The sequence below is a fragment of the Falco naumanni genome, chromosome 15, assembly GCF_017639655.2.
Source record: "Falco naumanni isolate bFalNau1 chromosome 15, bFalNau1.pat, whole genome shotgun sequence".
Taxonomy (NCBI): domain Eukaryota; kingdom Metazoa; phylum Chordata; class Aves; order Falconiformes; family Falconidae; genus Falco; species Falco naumanni.
This window is the reverse complement of record NC_054068.1, coordinates 16,739,436-16,764,310: the sequence shown is the minus strand read 5'-3', so window position 1 is coordinate 16,764,310 and position 24,875 is coordinate 16,739,436. Positions and strand designations below refer to the sequence as shown.

The 24,875-nt window shown below is 41.5% G+C and overlaps 1 protein-coding gene and 1 long non-coding RNA gene across 5 annotated transcripts in view; both read left to right on the top strand.

The window, feature by feature from the left end:
- Nucleotides 1-7,355, top strand: part of SALL1 (spalt like transcription factor 1) — a 36,312-nt gene extending 28,957 nt beyond the window's left edge. For all 4 annotated transcript variants that reach the window (XM_040614973.1, XM_040614972.1, XM_040614975.1 and 1 more), the window contains 2 exons: nt 168-3,580; nt 4,656-7,355. In XM_040614973.1, coding sequence (XP_040470907.1) covers nt 168-3,580; nt 4,656-5,096 — 3,854 coding nt within the window. In that variant the 3' untranslated portion in view covers nt 5,097-7,355. The remainder of the gene's footprint in view (nt 1-167; nt 3,581-4,655) is intronic.
- A 548-nt stretch (nt 7,356-7,903) lies between these two features.
- The window catches only part of LOC121098158, a 230,663-nt gene continuing 213,691 nt past the window's right edge, over nt 7,904-24,875 (top strand). Inside the window, exons 1-2 of the long non-coding RNA XR_005831187.1 lie at nt 7,904-8,185; nt 10,074-10,252. This is a non-coding gene — a long non-coding RNA (uncharacterized LOC121098158). The remainder of the gene's footprint in view (nt 8,186-10,073; nt 10,253-24,875) is intronic.

Below are 24,875 nucleotides of genomic sequence, written 5' to 3'. Positions count from 1 at the left end.
TGTTGCTTTTGACTTATTTTTGTGAAGTAAAATATTGATCTAGTTTCACATACGATCTTAGTCTATTTTAGAGCGGTAGACAAAACCAGTACTTCTAAATAAAATGTCCTGCAGAATTTTTTTGTATTACTGGTTGGTTCCTAATCCATCATCTTTTGATGTTTTAGGAGACACAGAAAAGGGTCAAGCAAATCGAACCACTAAGAACAAGGATGCCCATGTCTGTGGCAGGTGCTGTGCTGAGTTCTTTGAATTATCAGATCTCCTGCAACACAAGAAGAATTGTACTAAAAATCAATTAGTTTTAATTGTGAATGAAAATCCAGCTTCTCCTTCTGAAACCTTCCCTCCTAGTTCCCCTTCTGATAATCCTGATGAACAGATGAATGACACAGTTAATAACACAGATCAAGTAGACTGCAGTGACCTTTCAGAGCATAACAAACTTGACAGGGAAGAATCCATGGATGTGGAGGCTTCCAGCATTAACAATAGCAGTAGCAGTTCCAAGAGCGTCAACAATAGTATTACAAGCAGTAACAGCTCCACAATGGGTACCTCAGCTGTAACAACCTCTCTACCTCACATAGGGGATTTGACAACATTAGGCAACTTTTCAGTGATAAATAGTAATGTAATAATTGAAAACCTTCAGAGTACTAAAGTGGCAGTAGCACAGTTCTCACAGGAAGCGAGATGTAACGGTGCATCGAACAGTAAGCTTGCTGTACCTGCCCTGATGGAGCAACTGTTGGCGTTACAGCAGCAGCAGATCCATCAGTTGCAACTGATTGAACAAATTCGTCACCAAATATTATTGTTGGCTTCCCAAAATACAGACATGCCAACATCTTCGAGCCCTTCTCAAGGTACTTTACGAACGTCTGCCAACCCCTTGTCCACATTAAGTTCCCATTTATCCCAGCAGCTGGCTGCAGCAGCTGGATTAGCACAAAGTCTTGCTAGTCAATCTGCCAGCATCAGTGGTGTGAAACAGCTACCCCCTATACAGCTACCTCAGAGCAACCCTGGCAACACTCTAATTCCATCCAGTAGTGGCTCTTCTCCAAATATTAACATATTGGCAGCAGCAGTTACAACACCGTCCTCAGAAAAAGTGGCTTCAAGTATTGGTGGCTCACAGCTCAACAACCCACCAGTATCAGCATCATCTTCACCAGCTTTTGCAATAAGCAGTTTATTGAGTCCTGCATCTAATCCACTTCTACCTCAGCCCACCCCTAGTAACTCTGTTTTCTCCAGTCCCTTGTCCAATATTGGAACACCTGCAGAGGATTTAAACTCCTTGACTGCCTTGGCACAGCAAAGAAAAAGCAAGCCACCAAATGTAACTGCTTTTGAAGCAAAAAGTAATTCAGATGAGGCATTCTTTAAGCATAAATGCAGGTTCTGTGCTAAAGTGTTTGGGAGTGACAGTGCCTTGCAGATTCATTTACGTTCTCACACTGGCGAGAGGCCATTTAAATGCAACATCTGTGGAAACAGATTCTCCACAAAGGGAAACTTAAAAGTCCACTTTCAGCGTCATAAAGAAAAATACCCTCATATTCAGATGAATCCGTACCCGGTGCCGGAGCATTTGGACAATATTCCTACGAGCACGGGTATTCCTTATGGGATGTCTATACCGCCAGAGAAACCTGTCACGAGCTGGCTGGACAGCAAGCCAGTCCTCTCCACCCTGACGACTTCTGTTGGCCTGCCACTCCCACCAACGATTCCAAGCTTGACCCCATTCATCAAAACTGAGGAGCCTCAGCCGATTCCCATTAGCCATCCTTCTGCTAGCCCTCCCTGCTCTGTCAAGAGTGACTCGGGAACAGCTGATCCCACATCAAAAATTTCCAACGGACTTTCTGATGAGGTAGAGGCTGGTGCTTTGCCTACCTCAAATGGCAAAATGGAAGAAAACCCTCAAAACACAAGCGCTATCACGAACATGAGCAGCTCTGTGAGCTCACCGGCAGCAGACTCGGGCTCCAGTGGTGTCACCACATTTACGAATCCACTGATGCCTCTAATGTCAGAGCAATTTAAGGCAAAGTTTCCATTTGGAGGGCTATTGGATTCAACGCCAGCATCTGAAACATCAAAATTGCAACAGCTGGTAGAAAACATTGACAAAAAGGCAACTGATCCTAACGAGTGTATCATTTGCCACCGAGTTCTCAGTTGCCAGAGTGCACTGAAAATGCATTATCGCACACATACCGGTGAGAGGCCGTTTAAGTGTAAAATCTGTGGCCGTGCTTTCACTACTAAAGGCAACTTAAAGACTCATTACAGCGTCCATCGTGCCATGCCCCCGCTGAGAGTACAACATTCGTGCCCGATCTGCCAGAAAAAATTCACCAATGCTGTTGTGCTACAGCAGCACATCCGAATGCATATGGGAGGGCAGATCCCCAACACCCCAGTGACAGAAAACTATCCTGAGTCAATGGAATCAGATACAGGCTCTTTTGATGATAAGAATTTTGATGATATAGACAACTTCTCAGATGAGAACATGGAAGACTGTCCTGACAGCAGTGTGCCAGATACACCTAAATCTGCGGATGCATCACAAGACAGCTTGTCTTCTTCCCCTCTGCCCCTGGAAATGTCAAGTATTGCTGCTTTGGAAAATCAGATGAAGATGATCAACGCAGGACTTGCTGAACAACTTCAGGCAAGCTTGAAATCCGTCGAAAATGGGTCAGTAGAAGGGGACATTTTGACTAACGATTCATCCTCTGTTGGTGGTGATATGGAAAGCCAAAGTGCTGGAAGCCCTGCTGTCTCAGAGTCTACCTCTTCTATGCAGGCCTTGTCCCCATCCAACAGCACTAACGATTACCACAAGTCACCAAGTATCGAAGAGAAACCAGTAAGAGCTTTACCAAGTGAGTTTGCCAACGGTTTGTCTCCAACCCCTGCTAACAGTGGTGCTTTGGACTTGACATCTAGTAGCACTGATAAAATGATTAAAGAAGAGTCTCTGAGCATGCTCTTTCCTTTCAGAGATAGAGGTAAATTTAAAAACACCGCATGTGACATTTGTGGCAAAACATTTGCTTGTCAGAGTGCCTTGGACATTCATTACAGAAGTCATACCAAAGAGAGACCATTTATTTGCACAGTTTGCAATCGTGGCTTTTCCACAAAGGGTAATTTGAAGCAGCATATGTTGACACATCAGATGCGAGATCTACCATCACAACTTTTTGAGCCCAATTCCAGTATCGGCCCTAATCAGAACTCTTCGGTTATGCCTGCTAATTCGCTGTCATCACTTATAAAGACTGAGGTTAACGGCTTCATGCACAGCTCTCCTCAGGATAGCAAAGAAGTACCCTCTGGTCTAGTTGCTTCAGGACCGCTGTCCTCCTCTGCCACGTCCCCGGTCCTGCTCCCCGCTCTCCCCAGAAGAACCCCCAAACAGCACTACTGCAACACATGTGGGAAAACATTTTCTTCCTCCAGTGCTCTGCAGATCCACGAAAGGACACACACTGGTGAGAAACCTTTTGCCTGCACTATATGCGGAAGAGCATTCACAACAAAAGGCAATCTGAAGGTACTTTCTCCTCTTGCTCTTTTTAGGTTTCATTTTCTCCTTGTTGCTTTTTTATTTTTTTAATTCTTTATGTCTGTTAATGTTGCCAGCAGTGGTGCCTTTGGGTGTTTGTGGTGTGACAAATGGTGTGTTTAGTCAGCTCTGGTAGGCCCGGGTGGCCTCTTGTTGAGTGCTCAGATTGGCAGCCGGTCCGAAGCGTGAGCCGCTTTTGATGCTTAATTACAATTCATGTACCAGCAAAGACTGTCTATGTAGAGTGTGAAACGGAACAGCCAAATGATGGTAAGGAGTATTAATTAACAGAGCAATGTGTTTCGTAACTCACACACCTCTTCAAGAGGTGAAAGGCTCTTGAATATGCTGTTTTTCATAACTATCATGTAAGATGATGAGTGTTTAAAAAAACTATTAACATAATTCTGGAACTAATGGGCATTACTTTAATTGATTATGTAACTAACATTTCCTACTGATATGTGTTTGAAAAAGCAAATATACTTAAGTTTTAGAACACCAGTTGAGCACTTTACTGTGTACATTTTTCTGTTGACAGAGTATTTCTCTAGAGGTTGCTGCCAGTAATGTGAGATGAATAATTACTTTCAGGCCATTCTGTCTATACGCAAGGCTCTCCGATGAGCAATCAGTAAAGGATACTTTCTGCCTGTCTGAAAAGGACGTTTATAGGGTAAAGGGTGTCAAATACAATACTTACCATTGCAATGAAAGTGGACATAGCAATTCTAGCCCTGAAAGCAGCTATCTGCAATTGACAGAATAACGTGAAGTCATTATAAACTAAATACATGTAATAAAAAAAAGAGTAACAAGCAATGCAGTGTTCAGCAGGGAAACAGGGTATTCTGGGTAATGGTGATGGGCTAATCCAGAAGAAGTTTATTTATTATTCCAGATGGGAAATGGAGCCCTGCATCCACTGCCTTTAGTGCTGTTCATTACGTAACAAGACTGGACATGTTCATGGACTGCTGCCTTCTCTGTGATCGGAATAAGTTTGAAATCCCTGTCGACCTTTATTTTTTGTTTGTTTGTTTCTTCCTTTCTTTCTTTCCAGGTTCACATGGGCACTCACATGTGGAACAGTACTCCTGCAAGACGAGGCAGACGACTTTCCGTAGACGGCCCCATGACATTTCTAGGAGGCAATCCTGCAAAGTTCCCGGAAATGTTTCAGAAGGATTTGGCTGTGCGGTCGGGGAATGGAGACCCCTCCAGCTTCTGGAACCAGTACGCAGCAGCACTCTCCAATGGCTTGGCCATGAAGACCAACGAAATCTCCGTCATCCAGAATGGCGGCATCCCTCCGGCGCCGGGGGGCCTGGGCAATGGTGGCAGCTCTCCCATCAGTGGCTTGACAGGAAGCCTGGAGAAGCTCCAGAATTCAGAACCCAATGCACCTCTAGCTGGTCTGGAGAAAATGGCAAGCAATGAAAATGGGACAAACTTCCGTTTTACACGTTTCGTGGAAGACAACAAAGAAATTGTAACAAATTAGAAAAAACTCCGTAAATAACATTCCTGCAAATAGTACAACCTAGGGTTGTTTTTTTCGAGCTGCAGGCTACAACATTACAAAGACTTTCTTTTGTACCATGTTCTACTTCTAGAGTTCTAAGAGAGCTTATTTATTAGTGATATAACCTTGCTTTGCAAACAAATGCAAGCATTAACTTTGGTCTCCTGTATTTTGAACTAAATACTAATCGACTAGAGTGCTGTAAACTTGCTGTAACATTTATGGCAGTTGCGAGTCTGTTCTGCTAGGTGATCTTGTTCTGGCATTAACTTATTTTCTATATCCAGTTTAACACGAACTCTGGTATTGATGCGATGCCTCAGTGATGCATTAGATCTCTAATAAAAATCTGTATATAAATGTACACTTTGATCCTGCTGGAAATTTTATCAGCAAACACATTGTTTAATTTTTCCAAACAGAATTAAGAAGAGGACTGAGAGAATATAGACTGAACAGTGTGGGTCCTTTACACAGCTCAGTTTTTGATTTTTATTATAAAATTAAAACTGCTTTAATTTTTGTAGGTTTAACATTTTTCGTTTTAAACTGTTATTTGTATTGTGCTTTTTACTTGAGTCGTCTTAAATGTTAATACATTTCTGTACAGTAATAAGCACGCGGATTATTAGAGAAGATACTGAAGTGTTGTTTTGGTAGTTGAAACTGAGACGTAACATTTTGCCTTGTAGGTATATCATTATAGAAAATGTGCTGGACTTTCACAATGCTGCTAAGTATGGCATCTTGAACAACTTCCGTGGACAACTGTAGATGCTCCTGTATATACAATAAGACATCACTTTCATTAAAATGTACATATGTTCCTTACAAGGCCAAGCCCTACTCCTTGACCAAGGGAACAAGTATAGTGTTTGTTTATTTTGTATTAGGTACTGGGGGGGCGGGGCAGGGGGAACCTTGGACTGTTACATGCACTTTCTCGGAAAGTTGAAAGGAAAAGAGGTCCAGTTTCTTTAACATTTAATACTTACTAACAGCAGAGATACTGTAATTTTACTCGAGTAATCAAATACATTTTTGCAACAGATAAAATTCGCTGTCTCTGTGTTTTTAAAGTGTACCTGTATTTAGTAATCACTTTGTATTATTTAGCCTTTCCCTTGGTTAACATGAACTGTCCAGGTTGTATGTGTGTGTTTATATTTGTAAGTATGGGTATACATATATGTATTGCATATGAATTGCTAGTATATTTTTCATACCCCCTAATAGTGGGAAATTCCTCCTTAACTATTCAACTCCTTCTCCTCATAAAATTGTAGATATTTTGGCATTTTTAATTTCTTTATAAAAAGAAAATGCTGCTAGCAAAGACCTTATTAAGCCTAGGTAAGTTTCCTTTGAAGGAAATAATTTATCACAGTTAAGGCTTGATTTGATTCAAATGCTTTATATTTGATATTAATTTTATTCTATGAGATTGTATGTTTGTGGCATGCTTACGCTGCTATATCTGTGTTAAGATGTCCACTTGCAAGCCTCCATATATTATATGGGGTTTATAACTTGATTGTAAAAAAAAACCAAAAAAACAAAAAAACAAACCAACAAAAAACCAATTGCTTTGGCCTTGCACATGATTTGGCTTCCCTTATGCACCCGCAATGATCATTAACCTCAATGGGAGTTTGGGGAAACAGAATTCAGCCCAATGTTTTCACCCAGTAGAGTTTTATCTCCTCACATTATTATTTATGAAATATAAATCCATTTGGCTGCTTCAAAAAGCCCAATAGGAATAATCAATTTTATGTTCATGTGAAAAGAAATATATTTTACAGTTCCAAAATTCAGGTATTTTGTGTTATGGGATTTTCTTCAATATCAGCGTGGGGGGAGTTGCTTGCCTTTTGAAACAAGAAGTAATCACTTTGCTCTTCCCCCTAGTAGCTTGAGTTGTAATTTGGGCATCATAGAGGATGCAACACTGCAAAGCTGGGGTGAGAAATACTTTTCTTGAGGATTTTTACCCTTCATATGATTCTGAAACCTTAGTAAAGTATTAACGCTGTAGTCTGAATACCTCTTGGACTTCATGTCTTTAGAATTTTTTCCTGTTCAAATGTGATGATTCATCTGGTACATGATATGCATTTTTGTTAACATGTAAGTTGTATACTAGAGCGAGCTGGCTTGTCAATGTGAATATTTAAGAATTTCAAGTCACCTTTTGGTCTCAGAAAAAGGTAAATTAAACGGATTTTGATGATTTTATCAATGAAATACTAACTAATTCTCCTTTTAAACTGAGTGTAGATTTGTGCAACAGAAAAGCAAGGAAGGGTTAGCAGACCCCAGCGCTCTGGGAGGGCTTCCTTCACGCGGATTGAGTTTCATTAATGGTTTTAACTGCAGCCCTCGGAGTCTCGACTCACGTTAAAGCCAGGCCTCGGGGTGCCGAGCGCCCTCCGCCCCGCCGGGTACCGGGCACAGGGCACCGGCCGGGGCAGTCGGGCCCCGCACCGGCCAGCCGCCCCGGGCACCCGGCTCCCTGGCTGCCTGCCTGCCGCTGGGTAACGTATGCACTTGGCGTTTTTCAGCAAAAACCCAAAAAGTTAGCCGTTTTCTTTCCAGCGCCTTAGCGCCCACCCCGCCCCGCCGCCGGGTGCCCCGTCCCCTCGGGCGCTGCCCGCCGCGCGCCCCGCGAGCGCACCCCTGGGCGCGGGGCCAGGCGGGGGCGGCTCGCGCGCCCCAGCGACCGTTAGGCGCGAGCGCTGGGGGCGGCTGAGGTCGCTTCCCCGCCCCACTGAGGGGGCCGCGTTTCCTCGCCCGAGGTGAGGTGCCCGCCGCGGAGGACGGCGGACCTGGCTCTCCCCCAGCCTTTGGGGAGAGTTTCCCCGCAGCCGCGGGGAGCCCGCCCGGGGGATGGGGGCTGCGGCGGGCGAGGCTCCCCGGGACGCCCTTTCCTCCCGGCCGCCCCCGCCTGATGGCGGCGACTGCGCGCAGCTGGGCGCGGGTTCCCCTCACAAGCCGGCGCGCTGCCCTGCCCCGCGCCGGTGTTGCTGCTGCTGCGCCTCGTGCTTCCCTCGCTGCCGTCTGCCAAGGTGGGTGCTGGGGGGAGGGAAACTTCCCGTGCCCCCCGGTGCGGCGGAGGGTGCCTGCGCTGCCGTCCCCGCGCTGCGGAGCGGCTTTTCGTCCTCTTTCCTCCTGCCGCCCCCGACGGGCGCCGCGGAAGCCGGGGCGCCCCCCGAGGGTGCTGAGGCCGTGCCCCGTGGGGTGCGCGGTCAGCATTGGCTCCGCGCTCCCCGCCCGGTCAGGCGGAGCGCCCGGCGGGCCGGCTGCGAGCTGCCGGGGAGGGGCGGGGAGGCGGGGGGTACACGGGGGCGACGACAATTGGCACTGGAAATACGGAATGTTAAATTTCCCGTTACTTGACGCCGGGCCGTGGGGACCGGGGGAAGTCACCTCTCCCCAGAGCTGGCTGCTGGCGAGCGCACAAAGGTGCCCGCGTCGCCTCGCAGCTGGGCGCCGCGCTACCTCGCCGCAATTACCCGGCGCAGGATTTCCTATTCACAGACACTGAATTCATCCTTATTCAAGAATAGTTTTGGTTTGTGTTTTTTTTTTTTTTTTTCTTTACAGTTTTGTTTGCGCGGCCGCGTTTTTCTCATTAGCATCCAAGTTTTCTTCCCCTGCTCTCCTCCTCGCCCATCACAATTGTATTATCCATTAAAATAAAGCAGGGGGGTGGTGTGGGGTTTTTTTGTTTTTTTTTTTTTTCTTCTTCCAAGCGCCAGCAGTCGTTCAGCTCGTTCATTTAGTCGGCCCGAGTAGTTTTCTTCACCCAGAAACAGACGTGATTTGTAAAAAACTGGGCTAACAGCGTGCGAAACTTCCCCGCTCGGGCAGTGGGTGAGGCCGGCGCTGCCGCTGCCGCGGGGCGTTTGGCGGCCGCGAACCCCGGGTGTCCCCGAGCTCCGCGGGGAGGCGAGGAGCCAGGCCGAGCCGGGGCCGAACGGGCCGCCTGGCCGCGGGGCAGCCCGACGGGTGGGCGCTTGGCTTTCACGGGGCAAATTGGAAAGATGTTAGCGGGGCAGGCGGAATGAAAAGGGCGTGTGGGGCTTATCAAAAGGACCCGCACCAGCAGAGTGGAGGGAGAGTCAGGGCAGCTCAGCGGATGGGGAGGAATAAGGTTCCTCTGTTGTCGAGGCAGGGGTGAGGAGGAAAGGGGAGCAGCAGGTTGCGGGTATTTCGCGTGCGGCTGACGACCAAATCCCAAGCCCTTTTCTCAGGGAAAAGTCAGGTGAATTTTGGTGTTTCTTCCTAGGCTGGGCTGTGGTTTGAGACTTAGGGACAGGTTGCAAGCCTTCCCTGCTGCAGCCATCAACAAATGTCTCTAACGCTGCTTTGGAAAGAATATTTACTGACCATCAAAATGCAACAGTTGCTGCTTGGTTTAACCTTCTGTTTGGGGCATAATTCTTGCTTTTGGGAGTCCTGAAGTCTCAAGCTACCTGGTTGCATCTTTGCAGGAGGCCAGTTTTACTTGGCAGCAGAAGGTGTGATTTTGTAGCGTGACAGTTCTTTTTTTGCTTCTCCTGCCAGTCAGTCTTCAGTACTTCTCTAGTTTTGTCTCTGATTTTTTTTTGTTTTTAATCGAAATAACATTTTCCTATTTGGTTTCCTTCTCTCATGAATATGAGTTGACAGAGGTTAAAATAATGTTTTGCAAGTAAGTAGGTACAGTTATTTATACAAGCCGGAAGCAATATGTCTCTTAACTGCTGAGCTGAAATATAAGGACTTAAAGATTTCACATAGAATATGGTCTCTTGTATATATACACCAATCTAGACAAGAAGTTAAGGATGAGTAGAGGCTTGAAAGGACAAGAATAAATGGAAAGTATGAAACTTCAACTGAGAACAGAGTTACTGACAGCTACATTTATGTTCAGTTTCCTGATTTGATATTTCTGGTTTTTACACCCAGGTTATAGTTAATATCAGAATGGCTACCCTGAGCCAGTCCGTCACTACTGGCAGTGGCCGAGCAGATGCCTGGAAGGTGGCAAGTGCATGATGACTCCTCCTTGGGAAGATCTCCTTGTTCCAGGGACGTGGGATACTGGGAGGCCCAGAACCACATGCGATGGCTGGAGTATTTTACAGGTAAGTCAGGTATAAGCATGGCAGTGACTAAACTTAATTTGCTGGCTCAAATTATATAATGGTTTTGTCCTACTATGAGTCTCTTTCTTTGGTTTCCATTTTATCTTGTGTTTTTCTTTGCTACACGTATTTTTGAGTCCGTGGTCTGAATTTCTTAGGAGGCAAAATCTCTCGATACGAGAAGAGGAGCAGTAGAGTGGGAACAAGAGAGCAGGAAAGACATTTTCTTTAGTGCTCAAGTCCATCTAGCGCTGAGGGAGCTGATGAATAACAGACACTCAAGGATTGAAGACATTCTCCACAATGCTCTGCGTGGAGAGTGGGGCCAGTGTCTTGTATGCAGCTGTCTGATCATATGGTATACCTGTGAGAGCTCCTGGAGAGTTGTAGAATAAAGAAGTGACGTCATCTTCCTTTTTATAGCAGTTAACTATTTAACCAAATTGCGGGCTTTTCTTAACTTTCAGAAGTCACTGTCACTTTCAGAAAGCAGTTTAAATGCAGGTTAGATGGGGACCAAAAGCATGTCTGTGCCCATGTTAGACTTTGCCACTAGTGCTAATAAGGAAGGTCCTCACTGGAATGATCAGCCCTGAAACTTCTGGTGTCATTTCATTTCAAAAGTAAGAAGTCTCTCCATGTTAGCAGACATTCACATCATCTGTACAGACAGCTCTCTTGACCAGGGCAGTGCTGAAGTGCAAAGGTCTATTTTCATTATTTAAAGGTCTTAAAAATGCAGCATCACAATGTCAGGTGGGTGTAGCAGAAGCCCTGCAGCACCTGGTATCAGGTGGTGCAACACGAGCACTATTTAGAATTGAATATTGAAAGCAAAAAATGGAGTGGTCTGGCACATTATCACAGATTTAACCCCACTGGTTACTACTTACTTTCTTTTCGCCATCTTTTCCATGAAAAATACTTTCAAAGTGGAGCCAGTGAGACTAACCAGATGAATAATGTTAAGATTTTTTTCAAAGCAGTGCCTGTTTTGAAAATGAGTTTCCTTTAGCAGTGAATAATTCTCAATTGCTTTCCTTTCATTGGGATTTTAAAATGTCAGTTAATACAGAGAAGCTAACATTTGTTTCGTATGTACAATAAATAAGAGGATAATCATGTTCAGTGCTAAATGTGCATTCATATGAACTATCTTTTTTTTTGCTAATCCAGAGATTAGCAAATTATATATAAGGAGACAGAGCAGATTTCAAAGGTTTATGTGTCTGCTTGTCTAGGCTGAATACTGAGTCCTCTTGGCAACTTGTGTCAGAGCTGCTGAGAACGAGGCTGTTTGTGATGGTTAGATCACTAGTTAGCTCAGTTGTGGGCGTTCCTTAATACCAGCATGGACCTCTGGTGCTGATACATGTAAACTAATTTAACTCTCTGCTTGAGCTGGCTCAACTTACTTTGTCTTCTAACATGGAAGAATGAGTGCTGCACAGACAATTTCTGTAACGGTGTCGGTGGCAGTTTAAGGTGTTACTGTCTTTCCCTTTCAGTCTGTTTCTGTCCACTGAGATTTCCCCCTCCATATTTGAATGGGTGGAATAGATCACAGAAGCACTCTTTATTCATATCACTTCAAAGACACAGTAATTTCTTATTTGGTGAATAAGACCTTAAGATAGGGAAGTGTCCAAAGTATACCAGGCAGGTTTGCAAAGCTTAAGGAGATCATCTTACAAAAAGAGGTTGAGCCTATATATTGAGTCAGACAGAAAAGAATTCATAAAACTACAGCTCGTTTGAGCCAGAATTTAATGAGATGTTACCTTCCAAACCAAGCCTCCTAAAGGGCCAACTGTCTTCCAAATGGACTTAGCTTAAAACGCCACTGAAGGCATTTTTAGAATAGTGTGTCTAACTTTGCACTGAAGTGGAGGGAGAACACTCTGTAAGTTGTCCTGTTGTGACAGAGCATAGCAGTGACAGCTTAAAACACCAAGGCTATTACTTCAGCAGTCTCCTTACTGACGTTAGATAGTCGCCTAGAGTCACTTTTCTTGCTTGACCTGTACAAAAAAGTAGACTGGGCTCCTGTGTTCTCTCCTGGATTTGAAGAAGTTATTAAACCGATTTTCTTCTAAAGCTGTATGCATTCATGCTGGCATCCTCAATAATGTTGAGGCACAAACAAAAAAGCAAACAAACCAGTCACAATAGCATCCAATGCACTTAAACTTGGAGGAAATGAATCAATATTTGTCAAATGGAGGCAAAAGGTAAAAAAGGCTGAGGAAAAATGTCCAGCTTTCTTAAAAGCCATTAGTGAAAATGAAAAGTTGACAGCAATGCTGAAATTTAATTCCTGCATTGGTGCTGTTTGAACATATGATTTTGTTGTAGTTTTCACCTTCTGTCTACCGATGCATACACTAGCTTGATGCATGCATATTCCTTTATTGTTAGTGCTGTTGAATGGAATTACATTTTAAGGTTTGGAACCTTGGAGTCATATGTAAAGGTTTTGTTTGTGGTTGAAGTGTGAGGGGCTAATTTAGGAAATGTAAGTTTTATCCCTAGCTCTGGTCACATGTGACCTCAGGCAAGTTGCTCTAATCTCTTGATGTGTTTTGTAAAACTATACTGACGATAGTTCCCTTACCTTTTAATTTTTGTTTATTTTGGATATTTAGATAGGAAGCTGTTCAGATTGGTCTTTTACAGTGTGTCTATACCATACATGGCTACAGTTTTGGAATATAAATGGTTATAAAATATCCAATACAGAACAGCTATTTTGAATTTCAGCACCTACCAGAACACCTGGAATTGCTCTGCTGGTACCTCAGTATAACATTTGGCACTTGCCAGATAAGGTTTAAAAGCTAATGCTATGTTATACATGCCTATGTTTTTACTGTATTGGTAAAAAAATCATCAGTTTCTGCAAAAGGTCTCAGGAGATACTAATTCTTGATGAACTATTGGATGTAGCCACAATCTTTTAAAATTTTCCATGTAGACAAGATGGTCCCTTTCTCAGGCAGAGCACAAGGGAACAGTAATTGCATTTACTGCCTTGCAGACAAGTGTTTGTAGCTGGTTTCCAATTTCAGTGACATTTACCACAGATAACTTTCAGCCTGGACCTCAAGTAGTAAGTTCTCTTTATATATTCCCCATATATGAAAAGAATGGTAAAACAAAGTATGTGGAATTGTAAAGGTCGTATTTAATCGGAAGAAGAATGCTGGGTGATGCACAGTATGACAGTTTAGGGTCAGACGTGTTGCCTTAGTGATTTACTGGTTAGTTTGAGGGTAGTGTGTGAGGTAGGAAGATGCGAAATGTCTTGTACCCATGTGATGTAGTAGAGTGTGCATTGAAATAAGGTGTGCAAACTGGAGTCCTCTGCAGCTGTTGTTTTTTGGTGCTAGTCTCTGTGATATCTCCTGATGCTCTTTGTTTTCTCCCAGAGAGTATATTGCTCCGTGTACTATATAAAATCATGAGCAACAAGCACAGTAGTGCAACCATATGTTGAAATGCAGCTATGGGTATGTCCATTGTCTGCTCTACTGTTGAGTATTGGGAATGATGATAAAGACAGGAAATATTTTTGGATCCTCTGAGATATTTTTCTCTCTTGGAACTATTTGCTCTTTGTAATATATGGCAGTGACAATCTTTGCTTTTGAAAGGGTAAATCTGGGTTTTGAAGCACTGGCCATGTGTGATACAAGTTGGCAAGTTAAGCTTATGTTTAGATGTTCTTGCCCTAACTGTCTTGCGGAGAAACAGAATAGAGTGAGTTTCATCTCATCAGGAGTCTGAAGCAACTGTCAGCTAAAGCCTGAAGTCCTGACTTTTATCTACTACTTATCTTGAAGGGCTTTCTTTTTATCTGAAAATTAGATTTTGAAAATGGTAACAACAATAAGAACAGGAGAAATGGAAGAACATGGGCAGCAATTTCCACCCCCGCAACCTGGCCTAAATTTCAAGCTTGTTCAATGCTTTATTTATTTCAGTTTAGATAATGCTCAATTTAAACCATCCCAAAGAATCATGATTTTTAGAAATTGCTACTCTGCCTTAAAATCAGGTTTTTAAAATGTGTTGACACAAAGTCACTTAAAATCATGGCCCAAGGCCCATGGCAGTGGACAGTTACAAGCTGGCATCCTAGACATCAACTCTGAGATGTCTGCTGTCTGGCCAGCAGTTTCTGCCCCACAAAATAATGATTTATTTTTTTATTTTTATCAAAGGGAAGCAATTAGTTTGTTGTTTGATTAGTCTTTATGTGTACAAGCAGGGGGGGAAATGTGCTGATAGAACCATGATGTAGTCAGGCACCTGTAGCTGACGTGGGATGTGACGATGGGGAGGTGTATGCAGTACATGCTTAGCCCTTTGTAGAGGGCCAAATCCCGGCTGCTGCATTTCCAAATAAGTTTTGGGGTGGATTTGACCTTAAGGAGATGAAATTACTATACAGTTAGTTGCTGTAGAAGGCTCTGAAGTAGCAGGGAGTCCTGTGGTGATGTGATATGTTTCTCTCTCCTGAGATTAGTGGTTGTCTCTTGTATTCCACCCCCTCCTCCTTTCTTTCTTTCTCAGGGGTTAAGGCTCTGTGTAATGTTGACAGTTACTGGAAGAGGTTCTAACAGCAGTAGAGCTGGTGAAAGACAAGACTATTTATAGGAAACAATAAAGTAAAAATAAATTTAAGATTAGATATCAATAGTTACCAGCTGTAGCACCTTTCCTTCCTCTCCTGTTAAGTAGTAAAATCAAAGCATAATTTGAAAAGGATTTCTGCTGGAATTGGAGAAACTATTCCACTCTGCATGCTGAAGGGAAGTTGAGATGTTCATTTACAGGATGGCATTCCCTCAGTTTCTGCAGAACCAACCCCCAGCTGGGGTTGGAAGTTCACATGCTGTAGGAAGTGAGATTTTTCTGCTTCGGTGTAAACCTAAGCTTTTGGCCTCTGGTGGTGAGTGGACATTCTGAGTCTTTCCAGTGCCACCAGACCTATTTAAATGATGGGACAGATACACATCTGTCTATTAGGCCAGGTCTGCAGTGTGGGAGACTTTGGAATAGCTGAAGTGCAGTAAAATGGCTCAATCTACCCTGTCAGTGTTCATAGTGTAAGAAGTGATGTGCAGACAAGTTATTGGCTACAGCAGTGGCAACTATGGAAATTTCTTGGGTGACTTTTTCCTAAATCAGGGGTTGATTTCATCTTGGTTCTCTTCAGCAAGTCAGAAGTACAGAGGTCTTGGGTTATGCTCTGTTTCCCCTCTCCCCAGAGCCTAGCTTAGACTGTGTTTAATACTATGTATTTTCTTTTTAGGTGGAAATAGTTAATCTAAAGACTCTGCACAAGTCTTAAAAATTACTTGTAGTTCTCTCCATCAATTGACTTTTGATACGTGGTTTTCTTCTTTATTTCTTCTTCAAAGACATGTATAGATATAGGATTATGCTTTTAAATGGATGAATTTCTGTATGGGAAGTTTTTGCCATCTTCTCCTGATTACACTACAAAAGGGGATTGGCAGGGATGGGCAGTTTTGGCAGATGTGGGGTTTTATTTCTGAGGAGGGTGAGTACAGTGGCTGGTAATAGCTGCTGAGCCTCTGAGTCTTTTGCTAGTCTCATTTAGTTACTATTCAATAGTTCTTCCTTCTGTTCTTTATTGTTTTCAGGTATTTATGGTTGATTTTTTCTGTGAAAGACATTAGGAAAGAAAATTTTCAAATGTGTATGTTAAGGGCTGTGGGTGGAGGGGGTAAATTTTTCCTGGGTTTTGTTTGAGACAAACTTACAGTACAGTTTCTGAGAGAGAAGTCTACATTAACATGTGGGAGAACCAAATAATTTAGACCTCCTTCATGAGTTCTTCCTTCCCATTCCTTCATTGCATACTGTTCAATGTTCTTCCTTTAATGCCATTATTGCTTGCCTGTGTTGAAGTGTTAAAATACTTTTAAGTACCAGATTTCTCTGGATTCACTTGAAGAGCAGTAACCCCAGTTTAAAATAACTGAGGGGGAATTCTATTCCAGAGGATTTTTTTCAGCAGAGGAAGTGTTGATTCCAGAAGTATTTATGTAACACTGTTGAAAATCTGGACAAGCCATTGAAAAAACTTGAAATAGAGAGTCAAACTATTTAATAGTGGTCAAATGCTGCTACCAAATCTAGTCTTTACTAAAATCAGAAATGTTACATCCTTCTCGTTCAGTAATAAACCTACAGTGACTCATCAGGGTGATGCTGTGGCTTTTTCCTTTGCTCTTATGGAGCGCAGTATTGATTGGACTGTGAAATAATAGAACAGCTGAAGCTCAGGTAGCAAATATGCATCGAATTGATCTCCCTTTACTAAGCCTCCTGTATCCCAGCATTATTTATGGCAGAAGGATTGAGTCTGGAAAATAACTTTGATAAATACCACCTTATAGCACCTGTTTAAGTGATGGGAAAGAAAGCACTCCCTAGTTTGTTAACTTTAAGTATTGGGAGTAGAAGTGATGCGCACATAATAATATTATGATTCATACAAACTACTTTTCAACCAACTCGATATATTTCATTACCTCCTTTCCAGCAGAAGTATTGATTTTTGTTTTGTGGTTTTATAACACAATTTCAAGGCTGTTGTAGTTTAATGAGCCATGTTCTTATGATATTTAAAAAGATTTGAAGCATTTGTTGAAATAAATATTATAGATTGCCCATGTCTTGTCACCTCTTCTTTCTCTCATCCATATAAACCCAGCATAAGAATGAATAGGGCAGCCAGCTATGTGGCTTTTTGTGTTTGAGATCAAAGTGCTACTGGAGAACAATAGCAGGCCACGCTTCTGTGTTCGTGACCACACACAGCAGCACCTGCAGAGCAGTAAAATGTCATTGTTGCTTCTGCAGTTTGAGCACAGAGGAAGCACCACTGAGGTGGCAGATGATTCTAATAATACTTGATGTGAATTGATGGGGAAGGAGGACCATAACACAGAGGGCTTTTTATTATAAGCCTTGACTTCCCAAGCTGTGAACAACAGAATACTGCACCTGTGGACTTTCTTCAAATCAACTATTATGGAAAGTGACAGATTTTATTAACTTAAGGAAGAACTTTTCAACATGGGAAAGTTGTAGTTTATTTTGGAGACATGAAGAAAAAAAGCAGAAGGATATATTACATATTTCCTTCTGCTCATACTTTTCTAGTGTGCTTTGCTTTTTGGATGTGCTATAATAGAATCACAGGGGCATTATTAGAAGGACTTTTACCTTAAAAAACAAACCCCAGAAAAAAAAATGAAACAACATCTTTGGGATTTTTTTTTTTTCACTTTTACCCATCGCTTCATGCATTGTTAGACGAACAATGGAATTAGCAAGAGACTAAATATATTGCTTGAAGAGATACATGTGATAATTTTAAGAGATATTCGGGATAGCTGAGGCTTGGGAGGATAAAAGGTTGGTGGAAAAAACCTCAGATTGTCCAATATAAGTGATTTATACTAGGCGCTGTCTTTGTGCAGTCAGCTCTTCCCTTGTGCATCCATCTTTGGGAAGGTTCAGGGACGGCAGGGGCTGGACATGAGGGCTGCAGAACCGCGGTGTTGTCAAGGGCATGTGCAGGTAAATGGAGCTGATGTACATTTGGACAATACAGAGTTTACTTTCAACTCCAAAAAGGTCATTTTGTCAGTTTTATTTACAACAGCAAAACATCACTGCTTGAAGATGTCTTCTAATATTTCTGTTCTGGGATTGTGGCAGTGTATTGGTCTGGTTTTTAGAATGAAATAGAGTAGTGTTGATATTTCTTTGTTCAGGTGGCCATCATGTGCCCTGTAGCATAACACATATGTACTGCAAAAATTGGAAAGATCAGATGCCTGGTGGTCTAATACTAGAGTCATTCCTACCTATACCATAAATTAACGAAGTGCAGAATCTGATTTATCTGGAGTTTTTCCATTGTTTTTATTTAATGGAACGCATGGCTGTATTCTGACTTTATTATGGCTGCAGTGTTTTTTCTAGGCATAGACAAAAGCCTCTGGTACCCATATGAATCTAAACACATCCAAACATTCTGTAGGTGCAATTAATACGCTGATGATGATATAATTCAGGTTGCCTTAAAAACAGAACACATAAAAAAGGAAGTTAATATGTGCTTTTTACGATCTTCATATGTATATAGCTTTTACAGTCAGTTTTGAAGGAATCGTAGAAGTTGTAATTAATGTAATATTAACGGCTATGAGTTGACAAATCAAGCATAAAGTCAACCGGATCATGATTATTAGCTAAAAGCATAGTGCTTTCTGGTGATTCTTTTTGTTCTAAAAATAAGCTTTGGATGAACTGAAAATTGTTTTGCAGGAAACCCTTAAGTAAAGTGATCATGCAGAGTAGTTGGTGGAATATTATGCTTTTCATTTGCACAAACAGATGGTAAGCTTGGCCTTAGATTTAATCAGGGGATGACAGACAGGTAGCACTTTTGTATATTTCTGATGGAAACGTCTTTTTAGAGGGACAGAAACTGCTTCATATTAAATAGCCTGTACACCAGGTGAGAGAAATATTTACCAGATATTCAGATTATCCTTAGTGTTACTTTAACTTACTATTAGAGTTAACTCATACAGGAAGGGTGCTGGCTTATTTAGTCAATGGCAAAACCTTTGGTTTAATTTATTCTCTTCTCCTTTTCTGGCTTGACAACACGTATAGCAATCTGGTACACGCAGAAATGTGGCTGTGAATAAACTTGTGAGCAAATAATTGCCTTAACAATTCAGGATTCATGGATCTCTGACCATATTCTTTTTAGTTCATCTTTTAGATGAGATTTTGATATCAGTTGTTTCTCTTTCCCCTCCCTAAACATAATACCTGGTAACCTAAGCACATGCAACCTGTTTCAGAAGAGATATTCAAGCAAGTGCAGCCACTGGTGTGTTTTAATGTCACTGCAAAGATTAGGTTACCTTCGTAGAAACAAAATCTTTTTTTCTCCCCTTCAAATGGAAGTCCCCTGATACCCCTGTCAGAGACCATTTGTTATGCAGAGTTTTGTGAAGCAATCAAAATTAATTCACAGTGATCTTTTCACCTAGAACTCCCAGCTTCAAATAATGGGCTTTCTCAACAGGTGCTTATTGTGTCAGTTTGACTCCAGCTTGCCAGACTAAAGATTTTATTCTTTAGCCATATTTAAGAATAAAATCCTGAGCTTGTAATTTACTAATCTTAAGCAGCTGTCCAGGAAGGCACACCTGCTTAAAAGGATGATGTCTTGTGTCTTTGGGATCTAAAACCTAAGGATGTTTCCATATTTTTCTATTTCTGTACTTCGTAAAATCGCAGTTAGAAGTCACTTGAAAATCTGTCCAACAGCAATGCCATGTAATATTGTGGTCTTATTAGGAATCTGATTGTGCTATTTATTCTTGCAGAGGAGCAAACTTCCCCCTGAAGACAAAACAAGATACTTTGACATATTTTTTTTTTCCTTTCCCCTGAGTTAGGATTTGTAGTAGGTTTCACTGTGAAATAAAACAGAAGTAGAATAAAACAGTTTAAAGGTAATACTAATAAGCTGTACTCATTTTGACTGTTGAGCACTTTGACAAATGTTTGTTCATCTCTTGCAGACACTGTTTAATATGTTTCATATGAGCTTCACAAGCAAAAATCAAAACCATACTTTTTTTAGAAAATATATGTATTGAATGTACTTGGTGGGAAGGAAAAAAAAAAAAGAGAGGAAAAAAAAAGAATAACTTGGTTTGTAAAAGTACTACAGAATGTATTATCAAAAATACCTGTGCTGCTATTTGTACCAGTATATCATAATATTTTCATTTCTTTAACTGTAGATAGCCAAGTAATTAAAGTACAGGTAATGAAGTACGTAACCTGTAGACAGGTATCCCTGTGGAGGGTAAAACCATACTAGTCAAAGCACATTTACACTATTATAAATGTAGTAGCAAGTACTGTTGTCAAAGCTGTTATGATGAAAAGTGGCTTAAGCTATAACCATATCCAAAATACTGCACTAATTGTACCTATCAAAAATTATGTTCAGCTGTCATTGCCACACTGGTATTAACTCAGGATGAGAACTTACAGGAACATCAGTGTAGTATCAGAACATACAAACTGTCTACAAGAGGGGGAAGAAGGGAATTAAAACAATTGCTAAAAATGTATTTCTGGACAGAGTGGTTGCCACTTGTATGGTATTTAAGGAATTTGTTTTACTTTGTATGCCACCTTTAAGATTAGACTTAAGAACAGCCAGGAAATATTTGCCTTTGTATAGCTCTTATTAGTCATTGATTGCATGGATGATAATACTGCTGTAGGTTGAAACTGGGGCCTTTGACATCATTGTCTATTTTAGAAATTTAGTAAGAAGTCATTAAGTCCCTTTATTGACCTGGTAGCTGAAATAGTGGGTGCCTCCAACAAACCACATACACGTGACACTGCCCAAAACAAAGATACATGTGAGGCCTCTCAGACTGTTGCAGACAGAGAGGCTTTATAGAGTATTGCTTTAGCACAACTGTTTGAGTGAACAATGCAAGAAAACCAGCTTGTAAGGAGAAAGGAAAAGCAGTAAAAAAGCATCAGCCAGAACCGCATAAGCGCTGGTAGCATTTACTTGAGAAAAGTGTCACAGCTTTTAAAGTTAAATGCTGAGAAAAGAAAGCTTAGAATTAAGAGGAAAGAAACCATCTCCAGCTGTTTAATTCCTCTTATGTTCAGGGAAACAGGATTTTGCTTGTGTCAGAGAAGAAGCTGGCTTTATTATCAATTTCTCCTAATAGAAGGAGAGTACCCTACATGTCGGCTTGCTGCTCAGGTCAAAAGGGGGTGATACTGCTTTTTATTTCAATAGCACCATTTGTTTAGGACTCTCAAGATATTCTATAAATGTAGGTATTGGACAACAGTGGTTCCCATAAAGCAGACAGATATCATTTTATCTCCTTAGCAAAGTAAGGGACTTTGCTAATAAGGATTGGTTAAGCAGTTTGCCCAAATTCAGCTGTGACTCAGTCACAGAACTGAGAAGGGAATCTAGGGTTCCTATTCCCTTTTTGTTCATACTGGTGTCAATCAGATGTAAGCAAGGGAAGAGTCACGTCTCAGTGGCTGCAGCACCTGGTTCCGCAATGGAGTTATGAATGTAAACAGACTCCTTGTGGAGCTCAGTGGAATACAGAAGTCCTGATGCTAGATCCCTTTTTCTTGATACGCTGTTTGACAGTGTAGGTCACTAGTACATATATGCTACTGTGAAATCTGGAATATAGCACTGTTTGTACTACACCACAATATTTCCAAGGCTTTGTAGAATGCAGTGAAAGTAAAAGCCTTAGCCTGTGATCTTTAACATTGGTAAGGGACATAAGGAGTATGCTGTGAGTATCTAGTTGCCACTAGTTGCTCATGTATTTATTTATAGCATTGAAATAAGAAAACCAAAGTGTTAGTTAATAAAACTACAAAAATGGGTTTTCACCCTTTCTGGATTCCAGCAATTTCCAGAGATGTGGGAGGGAGAAGTCCTGTGTGATAATACAACTTGCTGGAATTGCCTTGCAGAAGTGGACTCACATCTCCTGAGTCCCAGTCTAGTGTATAATTCAAAAGAGCATCCAACACAGATGATTGCAGGTTAGAAAGCTTTTCCGTTCTTTAATACCTGTTACTGTTAACAAAAGATTTGGTATACATTAAAGCTTTGCTTGAAATGTGTGTACAATATTTATAAAATGTCACTAGCACATTTCTTTACAATCTCGTTTGAGAAAAATATAGTTAGGAAAAATCAGTTGAAAAATAAGAAGTTAGCTCACTCCACAAGCATCTCACATTTGTTCTATATATGAAATTTTAATTTTTCTTCTTTATAGAGAGCTCTAACTTTGCTTCTTCTAAAACTAAACAAATCGGCCCCAAATATTTCTGACTGAAGCAACTGTTTTAGTTTCATGCTGTATCAGGCATAAAGCTCACTCTGAATTGAGTATGGCTATTAAATTGTCTGAAAAGTAGACTTTAAAAGATGCCATCACATCAAACAGTAAAGGGTACACAGTTATTGCAAATGTTGACGCTGATCTACAGTGAACCTCATGTGGCTATCAGGACAAAGCTGTTTGCTACTTTACTCTTGGAATACAGCACACTTCAGCTTGCTCTCTCCTCAAAAAAGTATGTAACTCATTAGCCACCAGTATTTCCTGGTATCTTATGTTTAATTCAGCTTGTTTAGTGAGTTCTTACAAGATTTTTCAATGGAGGAAGCAATTGTTTAGGCTACCAAACTAAACATCAGAACATTTATGGCTTATACTTTTGTCTGTGTGAGAAAAGTATTACTAACATGTGAAGCACACTAAGCAATCCTATTGAAGTAGATCAAGTATTTATACCAATGGACAATCACCCATTTTTATTCACGTTTTCAACCATACTGAGTAAAGTTTTCATATGCTTAACCTGAAAGATTACTCAGTAGATTTTGGAAGCATGGAAGTGGGTGGATAAAGTGGAATACTGCATAAATGCTTATAGATAATTTCTAGCAGCAGAGGAAACTACATGGTGGCCCCATAGCTATGTAGAGATAGAATGGTATTCTGAAACAAAGTAAGCTTTGTATAATCACTTATCTTCCCATTAAAAAAAAAAAATCATATTAATGAAGACTTAAAAATCAGCTAAAAAATAAACAGACAATGCAATGTTTTCTTCCTAAAGGTGCTAGCAGTATAACTTACCAGCTGTTAGGGCTATATATTTGCTCCAATGGAATATTTAACTTCAGTATAGATGACTGGTTTATTGTTGTTGATGGTGTAACTGATTACTTTGTTGCTATTCAGAATGTGAGTAATCTGTGTGCTTGTCTGCTGTTCTTACCTGTTTTGAGACTTGGGAAATGAAGAAGTTAACTGCTGTCAAGTATTGCTGAGGTGAAAGTGAAAAATATAACTCTTTCTTCTTGCTGAATTAGTCACACTCCTTGTTCTTCCTGGAGCATCATCTCCAGTGTGAGGAAAGGCTGAGAGAGCTGGGGCTCTTTAGCCTGGGGAAGACTGAGAGGGGATCTTAGCAATGCCTTCAAATACCTTGAGGGCGAGTGCCAAGAGGACAGGACAGGCTCCTTTCAGTAGTGCCCAGCGATAGGGCGAGGGGCAACGGGCACAAACTGCAACACAGGAATTTCCTTCTGAATATGAGGAAAAATTACTTTGAGCGTGATGGAGCACTGGAACAGGCTGCCCAGAGAGGTTGTGGAGTCTCCTTCTCTGGAGACGTTCAAAACCCTCATGGATGCAACTCTGTGCAACCTGCTCTAGGAGAATCTCCTTTAGCAGGGGCTTGGACTAGATATCTCCAGACGTCCCTTGCAACCCTGACCATTCTGTGATTCCTCCTGTCTCCTCTTGCCAAAGGCAATGCTATCACCTGGCCTTAAAAAAACCCCATATTTTTTGCATTCTATGCCACCTTAGATGGCAGTTTTCTCTATTCCTCAAACCTTCTAACTTCCTCTCTTTCTTTCTTGCTGCAGCTTCTTTTACCACAGGGAAAACTGAGGTCTATTTATATAAACAGTGCAGGGAATATTACACTTTTGGATGGAGGATGCAGTAAATTTCTGGCTCTGTACTTGAATGTAGAGGGGTTTTGTTGGCATTGAAATTTCATCTGCAAGGGACAATTGAGCATATATTTGATTTTAAATGTAATATATTACTTCCATGCTAGTTAATGAACATTTTCCAAACTTTAATGGACATGCAGCTTTTTCTGAGAAAATAATTTTGTGTATTTTCATAAGCCTGCTCTTATCCTGAAGATGGGGGCGTCCCTGCTCACCACAGTTAGTAGAGTGAGAAGGGTGTTACCTCTGGCAGCCCTGGCACCTTCTCCATTGCTGTGGCCCTGTGGTTGGATGGGGCCCAGTGTGGGTGCGAGAGCTGGGATCTGAGAAGACCTGTGGTACCCTGTAGGGTACCCAAGCAATCCCTTTGCAGTGTGCCTGCCCTCCAGTGCACTAACCATCAGTGTGTGAGTGTGAGGATGCTTCCTCTACATGCATCTCCTCATGCCTCTGCCCTGTCATGTCCCTGGCTGCTAACAATATAACTATTGACTGCGGATTGATCCTTAGTAGTTGAATTCATGTCCTTTTTTCTTTACTGATATACAAATGAATATCTTTAAAAATACGATTCCAGTATGTGAACTATAGTGCATTAAATTCAACACAACTGTGTTGACAAGCCTGTTTCTTCACTTGCGGTAGTGAGAGGTTATTCTGTCAGGCTACTTGGCTATCATGAGCTATGTTGGCTATTTCCAAGTATTCAGCAGGTACAAGGTCATTATGTTAGGAATTCCCAGTAAGGTCTCTGGCATGCTTCATGTGAGTGGGCTTGCTGGGATGCATATGTGAACTCCTGGCAAATAAGAGCTTTATAGGTATGAATTCTTTTTATAAAGTTTTTTGTTTCTTGCGTTTTGGGATTCTATTTTCTCTTTTTTAGCAACAGTTCTGGTGGTTTGAAGACTAAAAATAATATGCTGCTCTTTCTTT